This window comes from Marmota monax, unplaced genomic scaffold, assembly GCF_021218885.2.
Source record: "Marmota monax isolate L192 unplaced genomic scaffold, Marmota_monax_Labrador192_F-V1.1 WCK01_AAM20220418_F8-fsc00174, whole genome shotgun sequence".
Taxonomy (NCBI): domain Eukaryota; kingdom Metazoa; phylum Chordata; class Mammalia; order Rodentia; family Sciuridae; genus Marmota; species Marmota monax.
In genome coordinates this window covers 1801162-1824154 of record NW_026694860.1, presented here as the reverse complement: position 1 = coordinate 1824154, position 22993 = coordinate 1801162, and the positions used below count along the sequence as shown (strand labels likewise).

General features: G+C 35.9%; 1 protein-coding gene across 1 annotated transcript in view; it reads left to right on the top strand.

Annotated features, from left to right (window-relative positions):
* Frk (fyn related Src family tyrosine kinase) overlaps positions 1 to 22993 on the top strand; it is a 100695-nt gene that overhangs the window by 35265 nt on the left and 42437 nt on the right. The window contains exon 3 of the mRNA XM_046426446.2: positions 15670 to 15791. Coding sequence (XP_046282402.1) covers positions 15670 to 15791 — 122 coding nt within the window. The remainder of the gene's footprint in view (positions 1 to 15669; positions 15792 to 22993) is intronic.

The window sequence follows — 22993 nt, the reverse complement described above, 5'->3', positions numbered from 1 at the left end:
CTTCACAAACACCATTTTGATTTCTATCATCAGACCTTCTTTTTTGTGTTTCTGACACTCACATAGATGTAATCATATATTTACTTCTTTGGGTCTTGCTTCCTTGGCAATAATAGTTTTAAGACCTCAATTATATTGTTGTTATCATTAGTTTGTTTATTTTTAGTGTTGATTACTAATTCGTTGTATGAATATACCACAGTTTGTTTTTTCAGTCTCCTGTCGATGGGCTGTTCTCCATTTTTCATTACAATTTGCTAGCAACAATTTCTTGCAAGTCCATTTGTGACCATAATGTTTTCATTTTTCTTAAGTATATATCCAAGAGTAGAATGCTGTGTCATTGGATAAATAAGTTGTCAAATTTATTGTCATATAGTTACTGATATTTATTATTATTTTAATATCTTTTGGTCCCACCTTTATTAGCTGATATTGATAATTGGTTTTGATTAGTTTTCTTAGACAATATTGCTAGAGGCTAATGCCTTCTCTTTTTTCCTTTTTCTTTTCCTCTTCTTTCTTAGATCTTCTTCTTTTGTGGTGCTGAGGATTGAACGTAAGGCTTTGCACATGAAAGGCAAGCTCTGTACTGCTGAGCTATATCTTCAACCTTCTTTTTTTCTTTTTTTTTTCATTTTATTCTGAGGCAGCATCTTGCTAAGTTGCTGAGGCTGGCCTCAAACTTCCAATCCTACTGCCTCAGCCTCTTGAGTAGTGGAAATGTCAGGCATGTACCACTGTGCCTGGATTGAGGCCTTTTATTAATCTTTCCCAAATCAACTTGTATCTTTGTATGTTCTTTCTATGGTTTTTAAAAATTTGACCATTTTCCACTGTTGTCTTTATTTTTTTTCTTTCCTTCTATGTTTTTAAAGTTTAATTTCTCATCTTTTTTATTTTAATGCTTCTAAAGGGAAGATCTGGCATGGTTTTTAAAAAGCAATAGAAAGATTTGCATTAGGGTATGCTTTGAACATTTATGTCAAACAGATTTTGCAAACTTCTTATTTTTGTTATCAACAGATTTTTTTAAGTGACATGACCATTGCTGTAAGTTTAATTTCAATTAATTATGTATAATGAGCATGAAAACAGCAAGCAGCATAAAGCAGTCATAAGGCAGAAAATCCTTATTTCCTATTATTGTCAATCCAAATTCCTAAAAATAGTACTTTAATTTGGAGGCAGAAGTATGATTATATATCTCAGACAATTGTATTGCCTAGCTCCTTTACTCAGAGCCTCTACTTTATCAGCCATTACCTGTGATATTTTGTCTGCACCATTGACATATTGATCACACATGTCAATTATGAAACATTTCGTTATGATAAATTTATCTTGAAATATATTTCTCCAGTGACCTGATATCAAAATGATGTATAGCATGGGTAGGTAGCTTTTTCTGACTTCTTGTGTTTACCCCTTTCTTTACTCGTCTAAATGTGTGTTTTTCCAACCATAATGTAAACTTGTACGTGTTCACGGTCTTTTCTTTCCCCCCCTCCCCCAGCTCTTAGTAGATAAGTATTGATCTAGTTCAATATTTTTTTGTATTGACCTATTTCAATATTTTTTGAAATGTTTCTTAGCCTTGAAAACATTTATAACCCATCCACAAGAGTGAGATTAGAAAATTGATCCTTGTTGAAACTGGGTGTTGGATAAAAGTGAATATTATACTGTTTCCTTCACTTTGGAATGTACTTGAAAATTTCTATAATGCAAAGTTTAATAATGTCTATAACAAACAACATATGGAAACCCAAGGAGTTGGGAAAACAGTGTTTTGCCATTGAGATTTCTAGTCTTTGAAAATATTTCTTTGAACCCAGATAGAGTCAGTGAGTCTACAGCACATAGAATTTGAAGGGAGAATTTACTTAAATAAAAAGACTACAAAACTATGTATATAGAGCTTAATAAGAAAGGGAATATTTATCTAGATTAAAATAAGAGATCACTTCCAATTACTTAAAGAAGCAGTTAAGTAACACACATTACAATAATAGAAAATTTAATTTAATTTCATTAATGCTTTCTATATATTTTTTTTCTCTATTTTTCAACTTAATTCTCTTTGATTCTTCACATGTCAGTGATTTGGTAATATTTCCTGTGGAAAAAAACAAGTGGTAACTTGGTTTTACTTTCAAAATGTTTGATCAAATTTTTATTGTTGTTGATACCTTACTTAATCTATCAATCAATTAATTATTATATATCTATTTTTTGCAGTACCAGAGATTGAATCCTGGTTGTTTTAACACTGAACTACATTTCCAGCCTTTTTGAGATAGAGTCCAATTAAGTTGCCAAGTTGCAATCCTCCTGCCTCAGCCTCTTTCTGGAAGAGTTGGGATTATAGGTGTGTGCTATGCTGCCCAGCTATTATGGATACTTTAGAAAAGTTTCTTTTTGTTATTTATTGTTGGTAACATCAGCTATGATTTTAATATTGCTTTGCTTTTTTGAATCTCATTCTACTTTCCATTTGTAACTTTCGATTCTTATGCAACCAAACCTACATCAGAACTACAAATGGGAGTTAGTGTTTAGCTTCATAGGAGTGTATTCTGTTACTCTGCAGAAACATTTTTAGAACCTGTAGTATTGCTCTTAAAAAGCCATAGCTGTTTTGTACCCTGCCAATGCCCTAGCGATGCTGATTATTGCATTATTGCATTAGTGCACGGAAAGTAATTCCATTTCTCTAGTTCAACTCTCTACAAAATAGAAATATTAAGTCACCTTCTTAGACCACCCCAAGATTTGCCATAAGAACGAAGCATAACATAGATCATGACAATGTGAAGTATAAAGTGGAATACAAATGTTTTTTTTTTTTCCATGACAGTCATTTTTGTCACCTTTCTTATAGGGTTGTGATCATCTGATTGACTCTAAGATTACTCACCTGGGTAAAACCTGTTTTTTTTCCTTTGCTGTCTATACCAGACCTCTGATATTTCTTTCTATATGCTTGTCCTACTGAGTGAAATGATTTCATCAGCTTTAACGTTTAGCTATGAGTCATATCTCCAAATAATTCTTTGCTCATTCACTTATGTATTCATTTTACAGTATTAAGGGTATATTTAATGCTAGTGTCACTGGGCCTGGCAGTTGTAGTGACAGACTAAAATACAATAGCCTCTTGTTAGCTCCAAGAGAGATTTCAAATATAAAAGGAGGAAGAAGGAGTTACCAAATAATACCCAAAACAGGTTGAACCAAGGAAAGGTGTATAAAGGAGAGGAACATAGGAACTCAGACACAAATGACCTAGAGAAGGTTTTTCTACCACAAGTCTTTGGGTTTCCACTCAAAGGATAAGTAGGAGTCAATGGGAGAAAACTTTACTCATGTAATGAATCTAGAATCATTTGCCTTTGCAGAAATCTGCTCCTCAGATCTATTTGGGGGGGTCCCAATTCTAAGGCTGTGGTGTACTTCTGTTCTGTGCCCTCATTCCAACATCAGGGCATTTCAAATATATAAGATTTAAAAATCTCTTTCCTGGGTTGTGAAGGACACGTCAGAGTTTACTTTGTGTTTTGCTGAGTTGTATTTGTTTTCCCCCAGTTAATCCTGACAAAGGGGCTAGTATTATGTTTTAGTACCTAGTAAAGTCTTGGTATTATAAAAACTGTGGAATGAAATTTTATTTAATAAAATTTGCTAATTAGTTAGGCAGCCACTGAGATGGGACATACTTCAATTTCTCCAAACACATATCTGTATATACACAGTTTACATGCTTTTTATAAATACTATTCACATTGTGGATCATTAAAGTATATCCCCATATGAAGGTACTTTGTAAGAACATTTTAGACTACTTCAAGAAATTCATAATTTTAATAAACTGCATTATTTAAAACATAAATATGACTGGTAGGCACTCTGCCCATCTTGTTTTCCTAGGACACAGACTTGTTCTAGAGTATGTATAATTCTGTTGCTACTGTACACTATAGATAATGGTGTGAGAGATGCTCTGCCTAAGGATTTGATGTGCTAAAAAAAAATTTCTATTTTCAAAGTCTGGCTGTTTGTGTTGCTGAAATCAAGAGACGAAATAGATGGGCTTTTATTGAGCAGAACATTTTAATGAGTGTTGGAATACACAAAGGTAGTCCCACAATGTAATATGGAGTGAGGATGAACCAAACTGATTTGCATACAAAAGCAAGGGGAAATTATGTAGTAAATGCCTGTCAAAGAGAGGAGAGGAAGAAGAGAGCAGACTTAGCAACTGGACAAGGGCCCTGGACAGAAGGGAGAAGGTGGTTTGGGAAAATTGCTCTTCATGGCAAGGGCCATTACATTTCTATAAACAGAGTTTTCTGGTAGTGTTTTGAGCTTATTTTGTACTCTGGATTGTATTTAAAACTTTGTTCTTCACAGACTTTGCACAACATTTCGATTGAATTTATAATGTTTTGGATGGATTGAAAATAAAAGGGTGCACTCCAGTGTGAGGCGGATTTTAGCAGCACCACTTAGGGCTCAGGAGTGGACTCCAGACAAAGTTCCTCCCTTGCAAAAACAGGGCTATGCTTTTCTAAAGGCAAGTCCTGGGTACTGTGCCTCAGAATTCCCTGCTGTGCGGGGAACCTGTAGTACCCTGAGCTCTACTTCAGCCCTTCTTGTAGTATTTACCTTGTACACACACTTTACTTGGGACATTTCTCAGAAACTGGAGTATGAGAACTGAGTTCTCAAAAAAGTTAATCCTTAGGTAGCCCTGGCAGAGCTGGGGACTGGGGACAAGGTAGACAATTCTGAATGCCATTCCCCTAAATTCCAGGGAGTGAGGCTGTTGTTTATCTGCAACTGACTGTCTTTTTCTCTAATTCTATGCAAAAGCAATCAGGAATCTAATTTTCAAATTTCAGAAGAATCTATGCTTCTGGCTGAGCCTTCCCTTTGTTTCCTGACAAATAGCTTGTTGACACCAAAAACAAAAGGTGTATTTTCTGGCACTGGTTCTGGCTTTCTTTTTGAAAGGAACAAGCTGCTTTGTGGACATGATCAGGTCTGCCATTTTCAAGTCAGTGAGTGGCATTTGTATAGTTATAAACAGCTGTAAGTTATTAATGTCAGTGTTACAATTGGTAATTATTAATGCTAGCCAAGTTTAGTGAGTACCTGTGTGCACAGAACCGAATTATTTAAAAAGAGAGAAGATGAAAGCCTGCTCTGACTTTTGGTGGACCCTGTGTCTCACATCTTGGTAGCCTGGGGGTGGGAAGGAGACCTGTTTTATTTTAACCTCAAAGAGCAGTGAAACTAGAACACATCTGTGCATCCATGATGGTAGCTGCAGACACACACACACGCACACACGCACACACACACACACAGGCTTGTCTCTGTGAAACATGTGAATTAAAATTAGGCAATATAGAGATTCTGCTGTGCATTTTATGTTTACCAAAAGTGAAAAACAATTTCATTTCAACATGTTGCCTTTTATATGAATTTAAGAGCTATTGATGGGCTAGGGATATGGCTCAAGCAGTAGCGCGCTCGCCTGGCATGCGTGCAGCCCGGGTTCGATCCTCAGCACCACATACAAAAACAAATATGTTGTGCCTGCCGAAAAACTAAAAAATAAATATTAAAAAATTCTCTCTCTCTGTCTCTCTCTCACTCTCTGTTTAAAAAAAAAGAGCTATTGATTAAAAATCCTACCTTAAATATTTCATTATAATTAAAAATGTTATTTCTATTCTGTGTATGATTATTTTTCATTAAATGGATTCCTCCCTTTTCCTTAGCTAAAGAGTCACAGCTCCCAAGGAACTCTTTGGAGGGTCTATTTAGCTTCTGCTGTTTTGTATTTCCATACACATCTGTGATAGAAATGAGTAAAGTTGATGGGCATTGTTTATTTCTTAATTAGAAAGAAATGCTAATAGATCTCAGCTAAGCTGCTGTTGAGAAATGTGGTTATTGGCTTCAGTCCTACAATGGATTATGATCCTCATTCATTTGTGGCTGTGAAAGTGTTGATCCAATTTGTCTCCATAGCTCTATTTATTCTCTTGATTACTTTGACTTTAGGAACTCAAAGGAAAACCCTCTGGAATTCCACCTGCCATACACAGCTGCCTACTAAGAGTAATTTTAAAAATGCACTCCTTCCTTCTTACTTTGCTTTTTTTCCTCTCTACTCCTTTGCTCTTATTACCTTCAAATACACGTATTTATTTTGTCCATCGTCTTTCTCTATTAGTAAATGAGCACCACAAAGGCAGGAGTTTTTGTTCCATTTATTGTACTATTTTATTCTACCAAACTATAATTGTGCCCAGTATATAGTAGGTACTTCAAAGTTAAATGAAAGATAATGAATGAATTTTGTGGCAGTAGGCCATGGTGATGGTTTCGTTACCAGTTCTTGTGTGAATTTGGAAATAAAAGTCAGCCTTATGGAAGGAGATGGTTAGTTGCCGTCATGGCCATCTTTGAAATTTTAATGAAATAACAGATTCTTTTCCAGAAAAATGCATGTACTTATTAAAACAAAATTTCCTATGAATTCTCATAAAAATTTCTTTTCAACTCAGGAATCTGATGGTTCCCCTTTTTTGTCTTTCCCGAAAGAAATATTTTTCCTTGATCTGCATTCCACACCCTCACTTAAATTTGTTCATCAATTTTTGAAGAACAAGCTATGTTTTCCTGTCATTTTGCTGATGAGCTCAGAACTTGAAACTATCTACTGTGTTAAACATTCATAAAAGCATCTGATCCTTATAATATATTTTCACATTTTGCTGAAGATCTGTTTCTTCCATGGAATTAGTAGTTTCCATATGAATTACCTGTACACATCAAAGATCTGTACAAATCTCTTGCTTCTTCCTGTCCACTGTTACCCATAAAACCAACCTGCTCACAGATATATCATGGTTCACCCATGTGTGCCCATGCGCTTGTCCTTCATCTCTTTTAAGTCCTATTCAAAGTGTATTTGCCTTAGGAAGTTTCATCCTTGTTATAGCTAACAGTTAATTTCTCCAATTGAACATCCTTACAATTACATGCTCTGTTTTGTTTTTGTACTTTTTTTTTTACTACTGGGGATTGAACCCAAGGGTACTTAACCACTGAGTCACATCCCCAGCTCTTTTTTGTATTTTATTTAAAGACAGGGTCTTGCTGAGTTGCTTAGGGCCTCACTGGGTTTCTGAGGCTGGCTTTGAACTTGCTTGCAATCCTCCTGCTTCAGCCTCCTGAGCCAAAGGGATTACAGGTGTGTACCACTGTGCCTGGCTATACTTTCTTTTTTTTTTTATATACCTTTATTTATCCATTTTTATGTGGTGCCAAAGATCGAACCCAATGCCTCTCACACATGTTAGGCAAGCGCTCCTTCCACTGAGCCACAACCCCAGCCCTTCTTTTTGATTAATTGCTCAAAGTAGTTTTTTTTTTTTAATCTTCAGAGTCTCAAAGGAAAGGTAATAGGCTCTTCTTTTGCCTCTTCAACCTTTCTTCATATAATTATCATGAAATCAATGTTAATGACATATTTCAACATATTAAGCATGTAGAAAACTGTTTAATTGTTAGTTGTACAGGTAATAATGTATATCAGGCAAAAGTAGGTTCAGCCACCTTTAGGATGTGTATGATATTTGAGATGGTAAAATTTCATAAGGCTAAGTGATGGCATAGTACATAGGATAGTTATGCTGAAATTTAAGACGTAAACCTATGGCTTTGCTGATGTCTATTCTGATGGCATGTGTATGTGCAGTAACATTCATGAAATATTTTGAATATCGTCTCTGGTATAGGCAAAAAAGAAGACCAATGTTGTCTTTTTTTTCTTTGTTAGAAAAATTTGGATCCAAGAAATACTGAGTGGGCTACTAAGCCCATAGCTTAACATTATAACCCACCTTAAGTGAGTCCATACACCAACTGGCTAAACTCAACGTTAGTATTTTTCATTCCTTGAAGATAATGCCCAAGGAATGTTATTTTGTAGATCTTTTAGGAACACTCCATGATTTAAATAAAGTAAGTTGATATAAGACAATTTATGACAGTGTGAATTAATTCACTTTATTATTAATTAAATTAAAATATTCCTTTCACTGGACATGGTGGCGTGTGCCTGTAATCCCAGCAGCTTGGGAAGCTGAGGCAGGAGGATTACAAGTTCACAGCCAGTCTCAGCAACTTAGTGAAATCCTGTCTTAAAAACAACAAACAAACAAAAACCAAATAAAACCCAAAAAACAGGCTGGGGATGTAGTTGAGTGGTTAAGCACACCTGGGTTCAATACCTGGTACATTTTTTTTCTCAGAATGAGGAAGAAAATGATTCATATGAGAGAAGATTATTGTTTTTGGAGGGGAAATAGAAAAATAGAAAACTGTTACTGCCACTTCAGAAATTTAATGCCCCATCTATCCATTAAGAAGAATATGAGTACCCTAAGCTTATTCATAGAATCATAGGAATGAACATATGTAATGTTTTGTGACATAAAGGAATTTTTCAAAGCATTATATAAGGTCAATTGCATTTATCTTCTTTTGATGTGACACAAAGTATTCAATGGTTAATAATTTTAAGTCATAATCTAGTTTCTGGGACAAACATTAGCACAGATATTATAGGAAAACAAAGTAGATGGGTTAAATTTACTTCAGACTTGATGATTGTCACACTCACACACACACACAAACACACTATAATTTTAAAAGAGAAATCATTATTGACTTCCATTTCTTTTTGCATAAATAGGGGCTGTTGTGAAACAACAGCATGTTTTGAGATTGAATGCCTGTTTGAACTGTGTTGTATTCTTTGTGAACTTTTCCTGTGAGCAATTCGTGCTTTTGGTAAGTAGACTCAGGGAAATGGGTTCAGGGTATAACCAGATTCTTTTGCAAATAGTCACTTCCCCCAGTGAGGGACACACAAATTGGTTCACCTTACTTCCTCTCTCCTATAGTAGTTCTTTCAAAATTCTATTTTTAGAGTGACTATCAAGGTGAGCAACAGCAACAAAACAAGCTTTATCCAATGATCCAAGAGAGCACTTCCTGGTTTCTGTGTGACTGCATGTCCTATCTCAGATACTGACCTAAAGTGACATTGTTACTTTATCACACATTCTTTACATGTGCATAGCCCTGACAGGCTTGTATTTTGAAGGACAGAGAGGTCAGATTAATTTTTGATCTTTACTTTCATGTACAAATGGTCTCTTTGGGAGAAGAGAAAGAAGTCAGATCAGAATCTGTGTTCTAATGCCAATTAACACCACAACTATGAAGGAACTGGCCCATAGAAGATAAGGCACTTTATGTTGTTGCAAAGTGTGTAGCAAACAGAAGTAAAAGATTACATGAAAACACCGCATTATCTGAAGTTCAATGGTCAGTATAAACCCAAAGACTATATAAAACACCCTCACTGGAGTACAATGTATTGATGGTTTCATCAACAAGTATTTAACTGCTCCAAAGGCCAAAGCTTCCTGCCAGAAATAAGTCAAGCCAGACTCAGTCCTTGGGCCACAAGTGAACATAAGGAATAATCTAAAATAAACAAACAAAATATGTGGTACTAGTTTGTGTTTGCTTCTTGTCAAACCAGAAGAGTAGTAGTCACTGAATACTGTAGGAATTCTGAACAGGCATCATGTGTAAGTAATTCTACTACAACTTATGGTCACAGTACCAATTTAGCTGGAGCAGATGAAGGAGAGACAAAGTTGAAGGCACAGGTGATGTACAGGTGGTAGAGAGCCTGCAATTCCAGCTTAATAGGTTTTATTCTAAAAGCAATCAAAATAACACAGTGCAACAACAAAATCAACATTATTTACATGTATATGTTGGTGAGATGTACCAGTTCATACTTTTAGAAGATAAACCCAGTGGTGGTGGAATGAGCAGAGAAGGGAGACTGAGATCATCCCTGTAAAACTTATGACAACATTGCCAGGCTCCTGGTACATGATCAATAAATATAAGCTCTTAATTTTAACTTATTTTAAAGAGAAGAGATTGTAGAATATTGTCATAATACATGTGGTGATGATGAACTGGATGGAGGTTATATTTGGGGCAAATGGAAATGAAGGGACTTCACAGAGGCCTTCCTGGCAATGTTGTTGAAACACAATAGCTGAAGGGAACCTGGAGCCAAGCCTTTCATTTAGATATGATAAATGACTGAATGTGGTTACGAGTGTGAACTGCAAACTATAGGCATTTTGCCAAGTTTAATACCATGGAAATATCCCAAGCCACACTGGTGAGAACAAGATTTGGTTTTAGCTGTCATTACACGCATGGCTATGATGACAACAATAAAGACACCCTTAGCCCTGAGTTACCACAGGGATCTCCTCCCAGGTTACTTTCCCCAGTCATCAGGCCAAGTTGACCCCAAACTTTCCTTTTTGCATTTTCTGGGAGAAATATATATTTAAATATATATTTAATTTTTTTCTGGGATAGGTTTTAGGACCTTGTTTTTATTTTTATTTTCAAGATTTGACTATGGGGGGCTGGGGATGTGGCTCAAGTGGTAGCGCGCTCGCTTGGCATGCGTGCGGCCCGGGTTCAATCCTCAGCACCACATACAAAACAAAGATGTTGTGTCCACCGACAACTAAAAAAAATAAATAATAAACTTCTCTCTCTCTCTCTCTCTCCCCCCCTCTCGCTCTCTCTTTAAAAAAAAAAAAAAAAAAAAAAAATAGATTTGACTATGGTAGTTGAAGACCAGCTGCCTTGTTTTATTTAGGGAGACATTAGAAAAAAATATACATTTGGTTGATATCTATATTATTTGAATGTTGATATTTAAGTGGTAATGCTACTTTTAAAAAAAATTAAAGCTCACTTTATTTATTCATTTTGGTAAAATACAGATTAAGGTCCTCTTCCTCTTTTTGAATTAGTAAAATGGGCTACTGCCACCTGGTGGCAGATTATCAGGAATGATAGGCAGGGATGAACTAACTATGAACATAATTACAGATCATGTTTATATATTCACTCGTGTTCAATCATGAGCTCAAATTCATCAGGTCTAAAACAATTTATAATTTACCCTTTAAATTCGTTTTCTTAAAATGGGTTGAAAACAAATGTGTCCAGATATCAAGCTCTACACAGATGTGATTTTTTCTTAATCTCAAAACAAGGCTGTGAGGGTTGTTATTCCCACCTACAAATGAGAAAATTGAAGTTGGGAGGTTAATTAACATCTCCAGTGAGATGCTGTCACTCTTAACCATTAGTCTACACTGCTTTCTAAGGTGTTGACGGGCACACCATCTGTAGTCACTCAGAGTTGAACCCTGGTGGTGCATGGACTCTCCCATCATTGCGCTGCTCAACCATGCTTACCTGTTCTCATGTTCCTTTGGGATTTTTCTTGTCTCCATCAATTCTAATTGCCAGACTTTCTGGTCCACACCTTTACAACACCTAGAGTTTGTTAAATAACTTAATTTTTTATATTTAAATAAATTATAATGTGATCTACAACTACGTCTCACTGTAGACATTCAAATTATAGAGAAGAGCACAAAGTAAGAACTGAAAGTCCTCTGTCATCACTTTTATCATATCTCAGAGAAGAAGCACATATAAGTTTGGATTGGTTTTAAAAATATAAATAGGACTATATTATTCCGATTGCTCTGCAATGTACTCTTTTCATTTAATGATGTCTTAAAGATCTTTCTCTGTCATGTTGTAGCCTTTTACCCACAGTGGATACTTGATAGATTGTTTGCAAAATAAAATTTAGACTTTAGTCACATATTACTTTTGCCACAAATAGGCATTAACTTTTTTTGTGTGTGTGTGGTGGTACTGAGAATCAAACCCAGGGCATTTTAAAATTGAGCTATACATCCCTAGCCCTTTTTATTTTTATGTGGAGACAAGGTCTTACTAAGTTGACCTGGCTGCTGGCCTTCAACTTGTGACTCTCCCTCAGTCTCCTGAATCATTAGAATTATAGGCATGTGCCACCATCCTTGGGTTTTTGCTCAGTTTTCATCTAATGGAAGCATTTATTTCTCCTGGGATATAAGTTATCATAGGTATTGTATCCTTTTAGTTATTATTAATCAATAGCTTCTTCATGGCATTGTTATGGTACAGCAAATAGATTATTTTCATGAAATATCAATAGTGTGTATCTGTCTTATGTAAATATCTAATTTCTTTACTATTTCTATAGGTCAATAGTCCTCAAGATTTAATGTGCATCAGATCCACCTGGGAGGCTTGTTATAACCCAAATTTCTGAATCCCACTTCCAGAGTTTTTGGTTCAGTAGGTCTGGAATGAGGCCTGTGAATTTGCATTTCTAATAATTTCTGTGTGATGCTGATGCTCCTGGTCTAGAAACTCTACTTTAAAGACCACTGCTCTGTTTGGCTCACCTGTGCAATTTATATCTCATATGATATCTAGATCCCTTCTCAGTACTCATTGTTTTACTCCCTATAAGAACTGCAGGTTAAAGAGGGCGTCAAAAATGGCTGTGATGTGCCACCAAACCTCCGGTATGCGTGTCCTTTCACAACAGGGCCAGCAGGGACACTTAAAGGTAGAACTGAAGAGAATGACAGTCCTGCCAATGGCTCAGACCTCAAATTAAGGAATAGTTTTCACGAGTGCAGAGGGTGGAACTAGCTATTGTTTTCTCATTAGTCTCTGTGGCATCACATGCTCCAAAGATTGCAATCTATAGCAGGTGTGTCATCTTAGCGTATGAAGGATGGTATTATGATGCCGCTACATCCAGAAAACAATTTATTATTTATATTCTCTTCCTGGTAGGAGCTCAGCCAAGTAAAAAAGTGACCTGCTGCATCCAGTCAAACATTTATATCAATTTCATCATTACTGTAGATTCAGTACTGAATCCATAAAGCAATTATACCCATCTATTAAACAAAAATCCAAAATTGAGACAGGATTTTTAAAACTTACTATAGAGTTTCTTTATAGTAAAATTGCTTAATCTTTAATCATTTGGTTTACAAAAACTGCTTGCTTATATATATGTTGGGTAATGGAAACATCATTTATAAGGTTGATTATCTAAAATACTAATATAATGTGTATACATAAACATATAATGGAATATTTGTACTTGAGAATGAAATATAGGAGATAAAAATTATAATTTAAAGAATTTAATTTTCTAGATAAGTTGTAATTCTTGTAAAGGTTTACGTATTTATGTTTTGACCAAGCATTTTAATGTTTATGAATAATCAATGCACTTTGAATGAGGAAAATGCATTGAGCTGATTAGGAGTATTTCATCCATGGTACTTCTTCACTTGAAATACTGTGTGAAGAAATTTTGTCATTTCTGTAAATGGATTTTAAAGAATATTTTAACTATTAAATTTCACTAGGCATTCATGTATGCATAAAAACATGTATAGTTTTTTTAAGTGTCTTTGCTTAAACTTTATACAAAGGATATTATATTGGTATGCAAATTTCTTCTACTTCCTTTTGTCTCTGAACAATTTATGCATTTCAACTTCTGAGTAAAAGTACACTTAATATCCATAACTAAGCTTATATATGTCGAAAACAACATTCATTATTTATTTATTTATTCATTTTTTTTGGTGGTACTGGGAAGTTAACCCAGGGCCTCATGCATGCTAGGCAAGCGCTCTACCACAAAAATTGTGTCCAACTTTTCAATATTTGAGTTCTTTAGTGAATATTTTTGTCATATTTCTCCTTTGGTACACTCACCATATAAGTCAGGAAGTGAAACTGAGTAATGCCATATTGCTCTATAAATTTGTTGAACCAAATTATATTGTCACTAGTGTTGTGTAAAGTTTTTTTTTTTTTTTTTTTTTTGGACTGGTAATTGAACTCAGGGGCACTTTGCGACTGAACCACATCCATAGCCCTTTTTATTTATTTATCTTCAAATTTTGAGACAGGGTCTTGCTGAGTTGCTGAGAGCCTATGTTGCTGAGGCTGGCCTTGAACTTGTGATCTTCATGCCTTAGGCTCCTGTGTTTGGATTACAGGCATGCTCCACTTGCTGGCTGTATAAAGTTCTTATTTCATATTTTCTCCAATATCTGATAATGTGAGAATTTTAAATTTTGGTCAGCATGAAAAGTGTGAAATTGTTTTTCATTGTGGTTTTTATATGTAATATTTAATTAGCATAGATAAAGACTGTGCTTCTTCATTTTTATTAATTATTTGGGTTTCCCATTTCTGTGAACTATCCAATTATGTACTTTGCCATTTTTTTCTACTGTTTTGTCTTTTGTTTTAGATCTCAATATAATCTGAATATTAATCTTATTTTTGTTACATACTTTGAAAAATTTTCTCCAAGTTTGTGACTTGTATTTTAATCTTATTCCATAGTAATCTTGTTGGTGAGGGAGTTTTAAATTGTGATGCAATAAATATTATTAATCTATTCCTTTAAGGTTTGTATATCTTTTTCTTTTTGCTCTAGTCCAATGTCCTTAGAAAGTTTTAAAGTTTGCCTTTTATATTAGATCCTTATGTGAAATTATTGTATAAGCTGTTGGTAGCATCTATATTTCTCTATGGATTATTAATGATATCAGCATCATTGATTGAATAATTTGTCCTTTCATCACTGTTCTATATGTTGGGTCAGTTTGAGTTTTTATTATGTTATAGTATTCCCTTGACTTATTTCTGAAATAGTAGGAAACAGGCATTTGTATTTTCTATGAATTTGTGACCTGCTACTTTGGAACTTTTCCATGTTTTTCATTGTTTCTGTTGGACCAATAATAGTCTATGACTGTTAATTTGGTGCTGACACTGAATCAGTGTGGCATCCATTAGTTTAGTTCCCCCCAGTGTTTCTAGTTCTCTGTCTTCTGGTAAATGGTGGATTGCACTTTCCCCTCTTTTTGATTTAGGCATGGCATGTGACTGCTTGCCAATGGATTCATTCATGAGTCAAAGCTTGAAATAGAATCTCTGTATCTAACTCTTATATTTCTGAAAGGGTAAAGATAAGAGGGTAAAGACAAAGGGTGAGGTGGCACCAAGAAGGTACTTCTCAGCCAGAAGTAGCTTTTTCATGTAATCTCTTCATTGACTAAAGTTTCCTTTGTATTAATAAATTCCTCTTACATATATTTTAGTGGGGTTGGGCCCCAATGGAGATGGGAAAAGAAAGGAATTAATGTTTGGGGGAAGTATACTTTTAATCCCTCACACTGCAATATTAATTGAAATATTTGCCTCCTAACATCTAGGTGGTATTAGGTAAGCAGTGGACATTTGGATAGTGATGATGAGTAATTTTATAGACTGGATCATGTTGGCTTACATGACAAGGACTATAGAGGGGCTTTGGCTTTGATAGAAAGAGGGAACAAGATCTCAGATTGTAGGGATGAGGAGGGGTGTGGAGCAGGCATCCCCCAAGTTTCTGCTTCATAATTTATTTTTATGGACATCCTGAAAAATCATTCAAGTGCAAAAGTCACTACTTATATTTGTAACAATTTATTTAGTGTGTCAGATGTTTCTGATGTTAGGACACTTTCTTGCTAAGTTTCTTGCTTTTAAAACTGAATGTTGATGTTTAATTAAGGTTTTACATCTCTCTCTTTTTAGGTGGTTCTTTGGAGCAATTAAAAGAGCAGATGCAGAAAAGCAACTATTATATTCAGAAAATCAGACGGGTGCTTTTCTCATCAGAGAGAGTGAAAGCCAGAAAGGAGATTTCTCCCTTTCAGGTATGGACATTATTTAGTGGAGTTGGAATATAAATTTGAGAGTCTGCACTCATGAACCTGCTGTGTGGATATGGACATGTTAAACTTGCCTTCTTTTGTTTTCTTCATAATAACTCCAAAATTAAATCTACAGAACTACTCAGGAGTAATATAAAAATTAACACAAAAATTTTCCTATGGCTAGTAGTCTCTATAAACAGTTTCAAATATATGTACTCTAGATATGAAAGTGTAAGCACATGAATCTGGCTGTGTTTTTTCACTTCAGCATTATCTAGGATCCTTTTAGGGAAATGATAAGCAAGAAACAAAACTATACTGTCTTCAAATTTAATTTGGCCATGATATAATTGTATATATGCACATATGCACACATATAATATATGCATTATAATGTATATGTAATGTATAAATTTTAACATATTATAACACATACAAACACACACATATGTATGCATTTGCATTTTACCTGTCTTTGCCTGGTAAATAGGAAGTGAATTGAAATGCTGAATGCAAATGCATTTAATTAACTCATGATATGTATGATGTCATCAAATGTAGTTTTCCGGCTGAAGGTCAAGTACATGTTTCTCCACCCTAGAAAATACAGAAGCTTAGGAGACCTGAGAAAGAACTTTTGAGAGTTCAGGTGATACATGCAGGTCTTTGCTTTCAAATATCTTTAAAGGTTTATGTTGCAGTGTTGCAGAATGGCCTTTTCTTAAAGTCTCTACACTAGTTCAGCTCTAAATATCAAAATTTCTCTCCTCTTGCCTTATCCTGATCTCCAGTGGAAAAAAGCCTGTCCTTTGTGTTATTGTCCTCTTATTCAATTTTCCTGACTAGATGTAAACCTTGTAGGGGAAGAGACTTTGCTTCCTTTCATTCCTTCGGATCTGGAGTAAGTGCTTAGTACATGTGATGTCCCATACCTCACTGTGTCTGCCTGGCTCAGAGCTAGGAGTCAGGACAGCTTCATGGTATCACAGTGAAGCAGGTCCTGAGCCCCCATGTGTTGGGAACTTTGAACCTGTACTCTGGTCATGAAATGTGTTTTTGGCATCTGTTACCTTTCTGCTTACCTGGTGGTCCCAAATATTAGAGCAGGTGGGTTGGAGCTGGAGAAAATCAAGAATGGTATTATTGAGTCAGATTTTGCAGAGGGTCCTTTTGCCTATTCTGATACTAAATCTATATGATTTTTCAAAATCATGTGGATTTGACTCAACTCCTACCTTCATGGATGAGAGGTTAGATAACGCTGTTCTGATTATCATTCTTGAAATGTGTCCAAGTTTAACATGTCCCTAACCTTTTAAAAGTTGCTTATACCCAGGGCAGTAATCAAAATACTTCATTATGAGCTCAGAATAATACCCTACCTGGTTGGGACTTCACACTAATGTATACCTGTACAAATTCAGGTGACATGAATATTTTATATAACATTGTTCTGATTATAAAAAAATTAAAAATTTATATAAACAGAAACAACTCAAATAAGAATTATCTAACATATCACTTTCTGAAAATAAATTTTGTGTTTGAAATATTTTTTCTGTCAACCTTTTTTTCTACACTCCATCTGCATCATATACACTCACACCTTCATACACAGGAAACAAAATTGAGACCATCTTGTAAATATGGAAAAGTCTATCTATGTATATGTATGTCTATGTGCATATATAAGCATATGTATATACACAATTTTGTGTGCATGTGTAATGTGGATCCAGGCTCCATTTTAAATTCTGTTTTGCAGTATCCTGTGACCATTTTTGCATGCCTTTTAATATTTTTTTTAAAAGCTACATAACATTCCACTGTATAAGCATACGATCATTTTATTTGACCTATTTCAAGTTTTGCACATTTTGTTATTTTCAGTGATTTTGCTATTATAAAATATGATATAGTGAAGATTCTTGTAGATAAATACTTGAATATTTAAGTATTTTCATGAGCATACTATGTATGGATGAAGAAAACTGAATCTTTTTGAAGTCTCTATGCTTAATAAGAAGAGATACATGAGAATTCCTTGTTTAAATGCATTCATGTTAGTTTATTTGAGTTTGACAATATTTATATATTAAATTAGGCAGTAGTCATTTACGGCTAGGTGAAATGTTTCAGATCAGCATTAAAAATACAGAAGACTAATATCTCCATGAGAAAAATAACAGCAACAGCTGAATTACGTGATTTTATCTTTGAATAACATTTAGGCTATAGCAATGGCTCAGAACATTCTCTAAAAAGAATATTATGGAGCAAAACAGATTTACAGGCTTAGAACAAAATTACGAGGATATTGGCTGTTGTGTGCTGTGAATACTCTAGAGCTTGCTTATGGATTTAGGAAGCTTTGTAGGCCTTGCTCAGAGACCAGCATATCATTATAGATTCTTTTTCAATGAAGTCAAACAATTTAGAGTCTTTCAAACAAATTATCTTTTGCCGTGTATTCACTAGGAGATAAAGTAAATGCATCCTATTATGTTCTACTGAAAGGAAAATTTTCTTATTAGCCAGAGGGAAGGCTATGTGTGTGTGGGGGGGAAATGGAAAGAAAAAGGTCTTCAGTATATCCACATTAAATAAACAAACAATCCAATTGCTGACTGTTGATTATCACTAAAAATCTTCAGATGTACCGCTCATGGATTTATTTCTTAGTGCAGTTGTCTCCTTAATCAGTCAGAATTGATGGTCTTCAATTTTGCTGACTGCTGTGCAGGTAAAGGCAGGCAAATAATATCCCTTTTCTATCTCCATCTTTCCCACATGAGTTTTCCTTAGAAGTACTGTCTTATTCCTTGGGCAGCACTGGCTTGCAGCTGTCAGGGAAGAGCTTCATGAGAGAGCATGATTTATTGATGCTGGGGTGGCTCTGAGAAGCAGCAACCCAAGGTTGGGGTGGGTGCTAATTGGGTTGTTGTGGTCCTTGCGTGACTGTCGGCTCTTGTGAGGTCTGAGTAGATCGGAAAAGAGAGTTAGGCCATGACACCTCTCATAACTGCAAGACACTAATTAGCTGTGAATTACAGCAGTGCTTTTGGATATTACATATTATATGTGGTAGCCAGAGAATCTGTCTTCATTAGATGCATGACAGGTAGTTTTAGTGGCCCTACTGTTATTTGTCATTGGTAGTGAATTGTTTTTCTGATGAAAAATATAAATTTCTGACTGCATGTCACTGGTTTGGCTACTTCTTGACATCAGTCAATTACTTAAAAGGAAATTATTACACCATTATGTACAACTATAATGCACTAATAAAAATATGGAAAATAGAGAAAAAACAAAAAGGAAATTATTATTGTTATTACCATTAATATTAATTTAATATTTGGTGTCCTATAAAGCGTTGATACTATTGTTTAAAGTAAATTTTAAGGAACGTGCAAATTGAGGGCTAAAATTGAGCTGTCGAGAGTTTTTCAAAACTCATTGCACATTATAATTTTGCTTTAGATGATTTACATATAAAACTTACAGAGAAGGAAGGGGAAATAGCTCAGTTGGTAGAGTGCTTGCCTAATATACCCGCAGTCCTGGGTTCACTCATCATCACCACCAAAACAACAACAACAACAACAATAACAAACAAACAAACACCAACAACAAAAATCTTACAGAGTAGGAAAGAGACTTCCAGATTCATCCTTGGTGAAACACTTTAAAGAACAAATAATAGCAGCTTGCAGGTAGCTGAAAAAGTGACTTAATTGAAGACAGACAAAAGGGCTCATTGACAATGCCTCCTGGTGATGAGCTTGTTTATTTATACATTAGTTTATTTCTTCAACAAATATTCAGAGTGCCCATTATGTGCTAGGCTCTCTGCTAGGTGAAGGGAAGCAAAGCTCAGAAGGGAACAGTCTCTGGATTAAGTCTAGATATAATACAGTAGTCTTGTGAGAGAAGAGGGGCAGGGGCCAAGCCTCCCAAGAAGATTGGGGAGGGCTTCCTGGGGGAGGGAGCATTTGTGTTCTCTGTCAATTTGTGTTAAAAGGTGGCAGTGTGATTATTTTTGTCAACGACAAGTACACAGACCTCTGAGTACATTTTGTGTTTTGTGCAGTGGTGGGAAAGGTGTAGGATAGTGGAAGGATGTGTGTATGTGAAGTGTGTGTGTCTGTGTGTCTCTGTGGATGGAGGGGCAGAAAATGAGTGGGGAAAGTTGGAGCTAGAAGGTTGAGGACTTTGTTCACCATACTGAGAAATTTGGGCTTTGTTCTACAAAGGAAAGTCTTAGGCAGGAAGTAATTGATCTGATCTGTTTTAGGTAGTTGCCTTTAATGTGAAGTATGGATGAGAGATTTATAAACAGAAGTCTGGGGAGATGTGAGAAGAGCAAAGACAAGGGCATCCCTTGCTGCTCTCTGAAGTCACAGGTGAAAGGCAGGGTCCATCAGGTGAGAGGCAGAGTCCATCATTTTTCTGCAGAAAAGCATTTTGGAACCCAAATTGGTGGGTTGCACATTAAGTCCCTGTTCCAGCACAGTGTCCCCCATCAAAGCAATATGGTCATTCTATGGCCTCCTCCTCCTCCTCCTCCTCCTCCTCCTCCTCCTCCTCCTCCTCCTTCTTCTTCTCCTTCTCCTTCTCCTTCTCCTTCTTCATGGGGCAAGTGTGAGAGCGATCCTAGGACTAGGGATAAGAAGACTACTTTGGGTTTAGCAGTCTCATTGTAATGTCAGGCATTTGCAGGGTTATTTGGAAAGCCTAGAACTTATGGACTTCAGGTAATGTGGGAAACTTCAGCTTGTCTTTCTCAGGAGAAGCAACTGGGGGGCCAGTAGGAGCTGAGTTTAGGTGCAACCTTTTTTGCTGGGTGGGGGTGATGGTATTCACGCTCAGTGGACCCTTTGCATTGCAATCCAGAAAGAGCTCCTAGGATTTTCTTAAAGTCCTACTTGTCTGCACAGATGTCGGCCTGAGTAAGGATCAAGTTATGAGAAATGAAGAGAAGGGAATAGAGGTGAGAGATATCTAGAAGATAGAACCCATGGGAATTGGTGGTTGATCAGAAATAGAGTAAAGTAAAGGAGGGTGAAAATTGGCTGTCAGACTTCTGACTTGAGTTGGGGGGCCGTGGTAGCTTCAGCCAAATGAAGTCTGTAGGAGGATGTAATTTGTAGTGAGAGAGAAGGGAGAACCAGGGCAAAGAGCCTCAGAGTTGTTTGATGTACTTATGAGTGGACATTGTAGTAGTAGTTCACATTCTTTTGTGAGCTGTTTCTTGTTTATTTATTTTTAAAACTTTAACTGAGGTTAATTGAGCCAAGACTAACCAGGCAGTCCTTAAACCAGGTTCAGAGTTGTTTCTACTGATTTTGAGGATAGCATTTCCTGAATTTGAATTTCATTACAGTGAACATATAGGTCCCATAGAATATGCCAGAGTTTTGTAATAAGTTTATGGTTACTGTGAAGTCTTTTCTAGAGGATGTAAGACATGCTTTCTTGTGACATAATTTTATCTTAAAGTAAATATTCTAGAATTATATTCTACAATTTTTAGGACCAAATGAATGTTTTACTCTCCAATGTAATTGATCACTGTTGCTCAAAGTATTGCACAAATGGTAGAATTGTCTTCATACAAAGAATGGCTCTTGAAGATGTTATAACCTGATCATTTCATCTCTGCACTTTCTTGCATTGTCTTACATAACATCTTCAACTTAATCATTAAATTAATCCCCTGATATGGAATACCTTGGTGGTAACTGTAGGCAAGTTGGGTGTGGCGTGAGGAGGTGGATTATTGTGGGGTGTGCCTTTGGGGTATATATTTTGTTTCTGGTGATGGCAGAGTGCTCTCTTTGCTTCCTGGTGTCATCCTCCATGATGTTCTGCCTCCTCTCAAGTCCTAAGGAATAGAGTTAGTCATCTATGGACTGATACCTCTGAAACCATGAGCCTCAAAATAAAATTTTCCTCCTGTAATTGCTCTTGTCAAGTCTTTTTTAATTACAATGGCAAAAAAGCTGACTAAAACCAAGTGGACTGTGTAATCCAGCCAAAGGATCATGATCAATCAAATGTTAGCCTCTACCTCCATGAGATTAATGTGTTGTTTTTTTTCCCCTAAGTCTCATTCCTGCTTTGATACATCCCAGAAAACTTCTAGAGTACTGGAGAGGGACAAATAAATTTATAGGCTGGTCATTATGCTCCTAAAAAAAAAAACAAAGAAAGAATAGCTCTTGATGTAGTATGTAATATTCCTACGATGGGGAAATTACGTGTTTATTAAGGGGAACATTGGTACTGTGAAATGACCAGAATTATCTGAAGCAACTTTCTGAATAATATGGATGAATAACCTGAATGATACCATAGATGTATAAATGTTATTATTTCTGCATGACTTATAAGTTAATTCTGAAGGCAATCCAAAAATAATGAGAACAAGTCACTCATGGTGGTGCATGCCAATGACTCAGAAGACTGAGACAGTAGGATCCCAAGTTGGAGGCCAGCCTGAACAACTTGGTGAGACTCTGTCTCAAAATAAAATAAAAAGGGCTGGGGGTATGTTTCAGAGTGCCCCTGAGTTCAATCCCTCATTACACACACACACACACACACACACACACACACACACTTGCATACATGCACACACAAAGTTATGAGAGCAACAGCAGCTTCCTTAGGAAATGTTCTCATGTTAACCATTGACCTTGTGAGTATACTTCATTTTGAACTTACACATTGAAAGATTCACTTATTTATGAGCAACTCGTTCACTATGGGTAACAATGTGCCTTTCAAACTAGACTGTAAACTCCTTGAGCAGAATAAACATTTTCATTGCTTCTGTTGCATGCATGTTTCTATCTCTATAGTTTCTACTAATTCTGTGAAGATAGTAGACCCTCTAATGCTTACCTCTTCATACTATGGTCTACTAGGAAAAAAGCTAAGCAAGGCCACTGTCACTTTTTAAAAACCTTTGAAGTCTGGGCTGTGTAAGATCACAAATAATTCTCCTATCTGTTGTGTTTCAGACTTATGTTAGAAAGACAGTTTCACACCTTGACAGGTTAGTTTTTTCCAGGTAATAAGACTTTTATAGAAGAGACAAATTGGAAAAGGATATCACTTGTTAGTGTTACCCTCTATCTCTCTGCCAGGCGCCGGAGTTCAGACTGAAAGTCACTTTACAGAGGCTACTCAGCTAC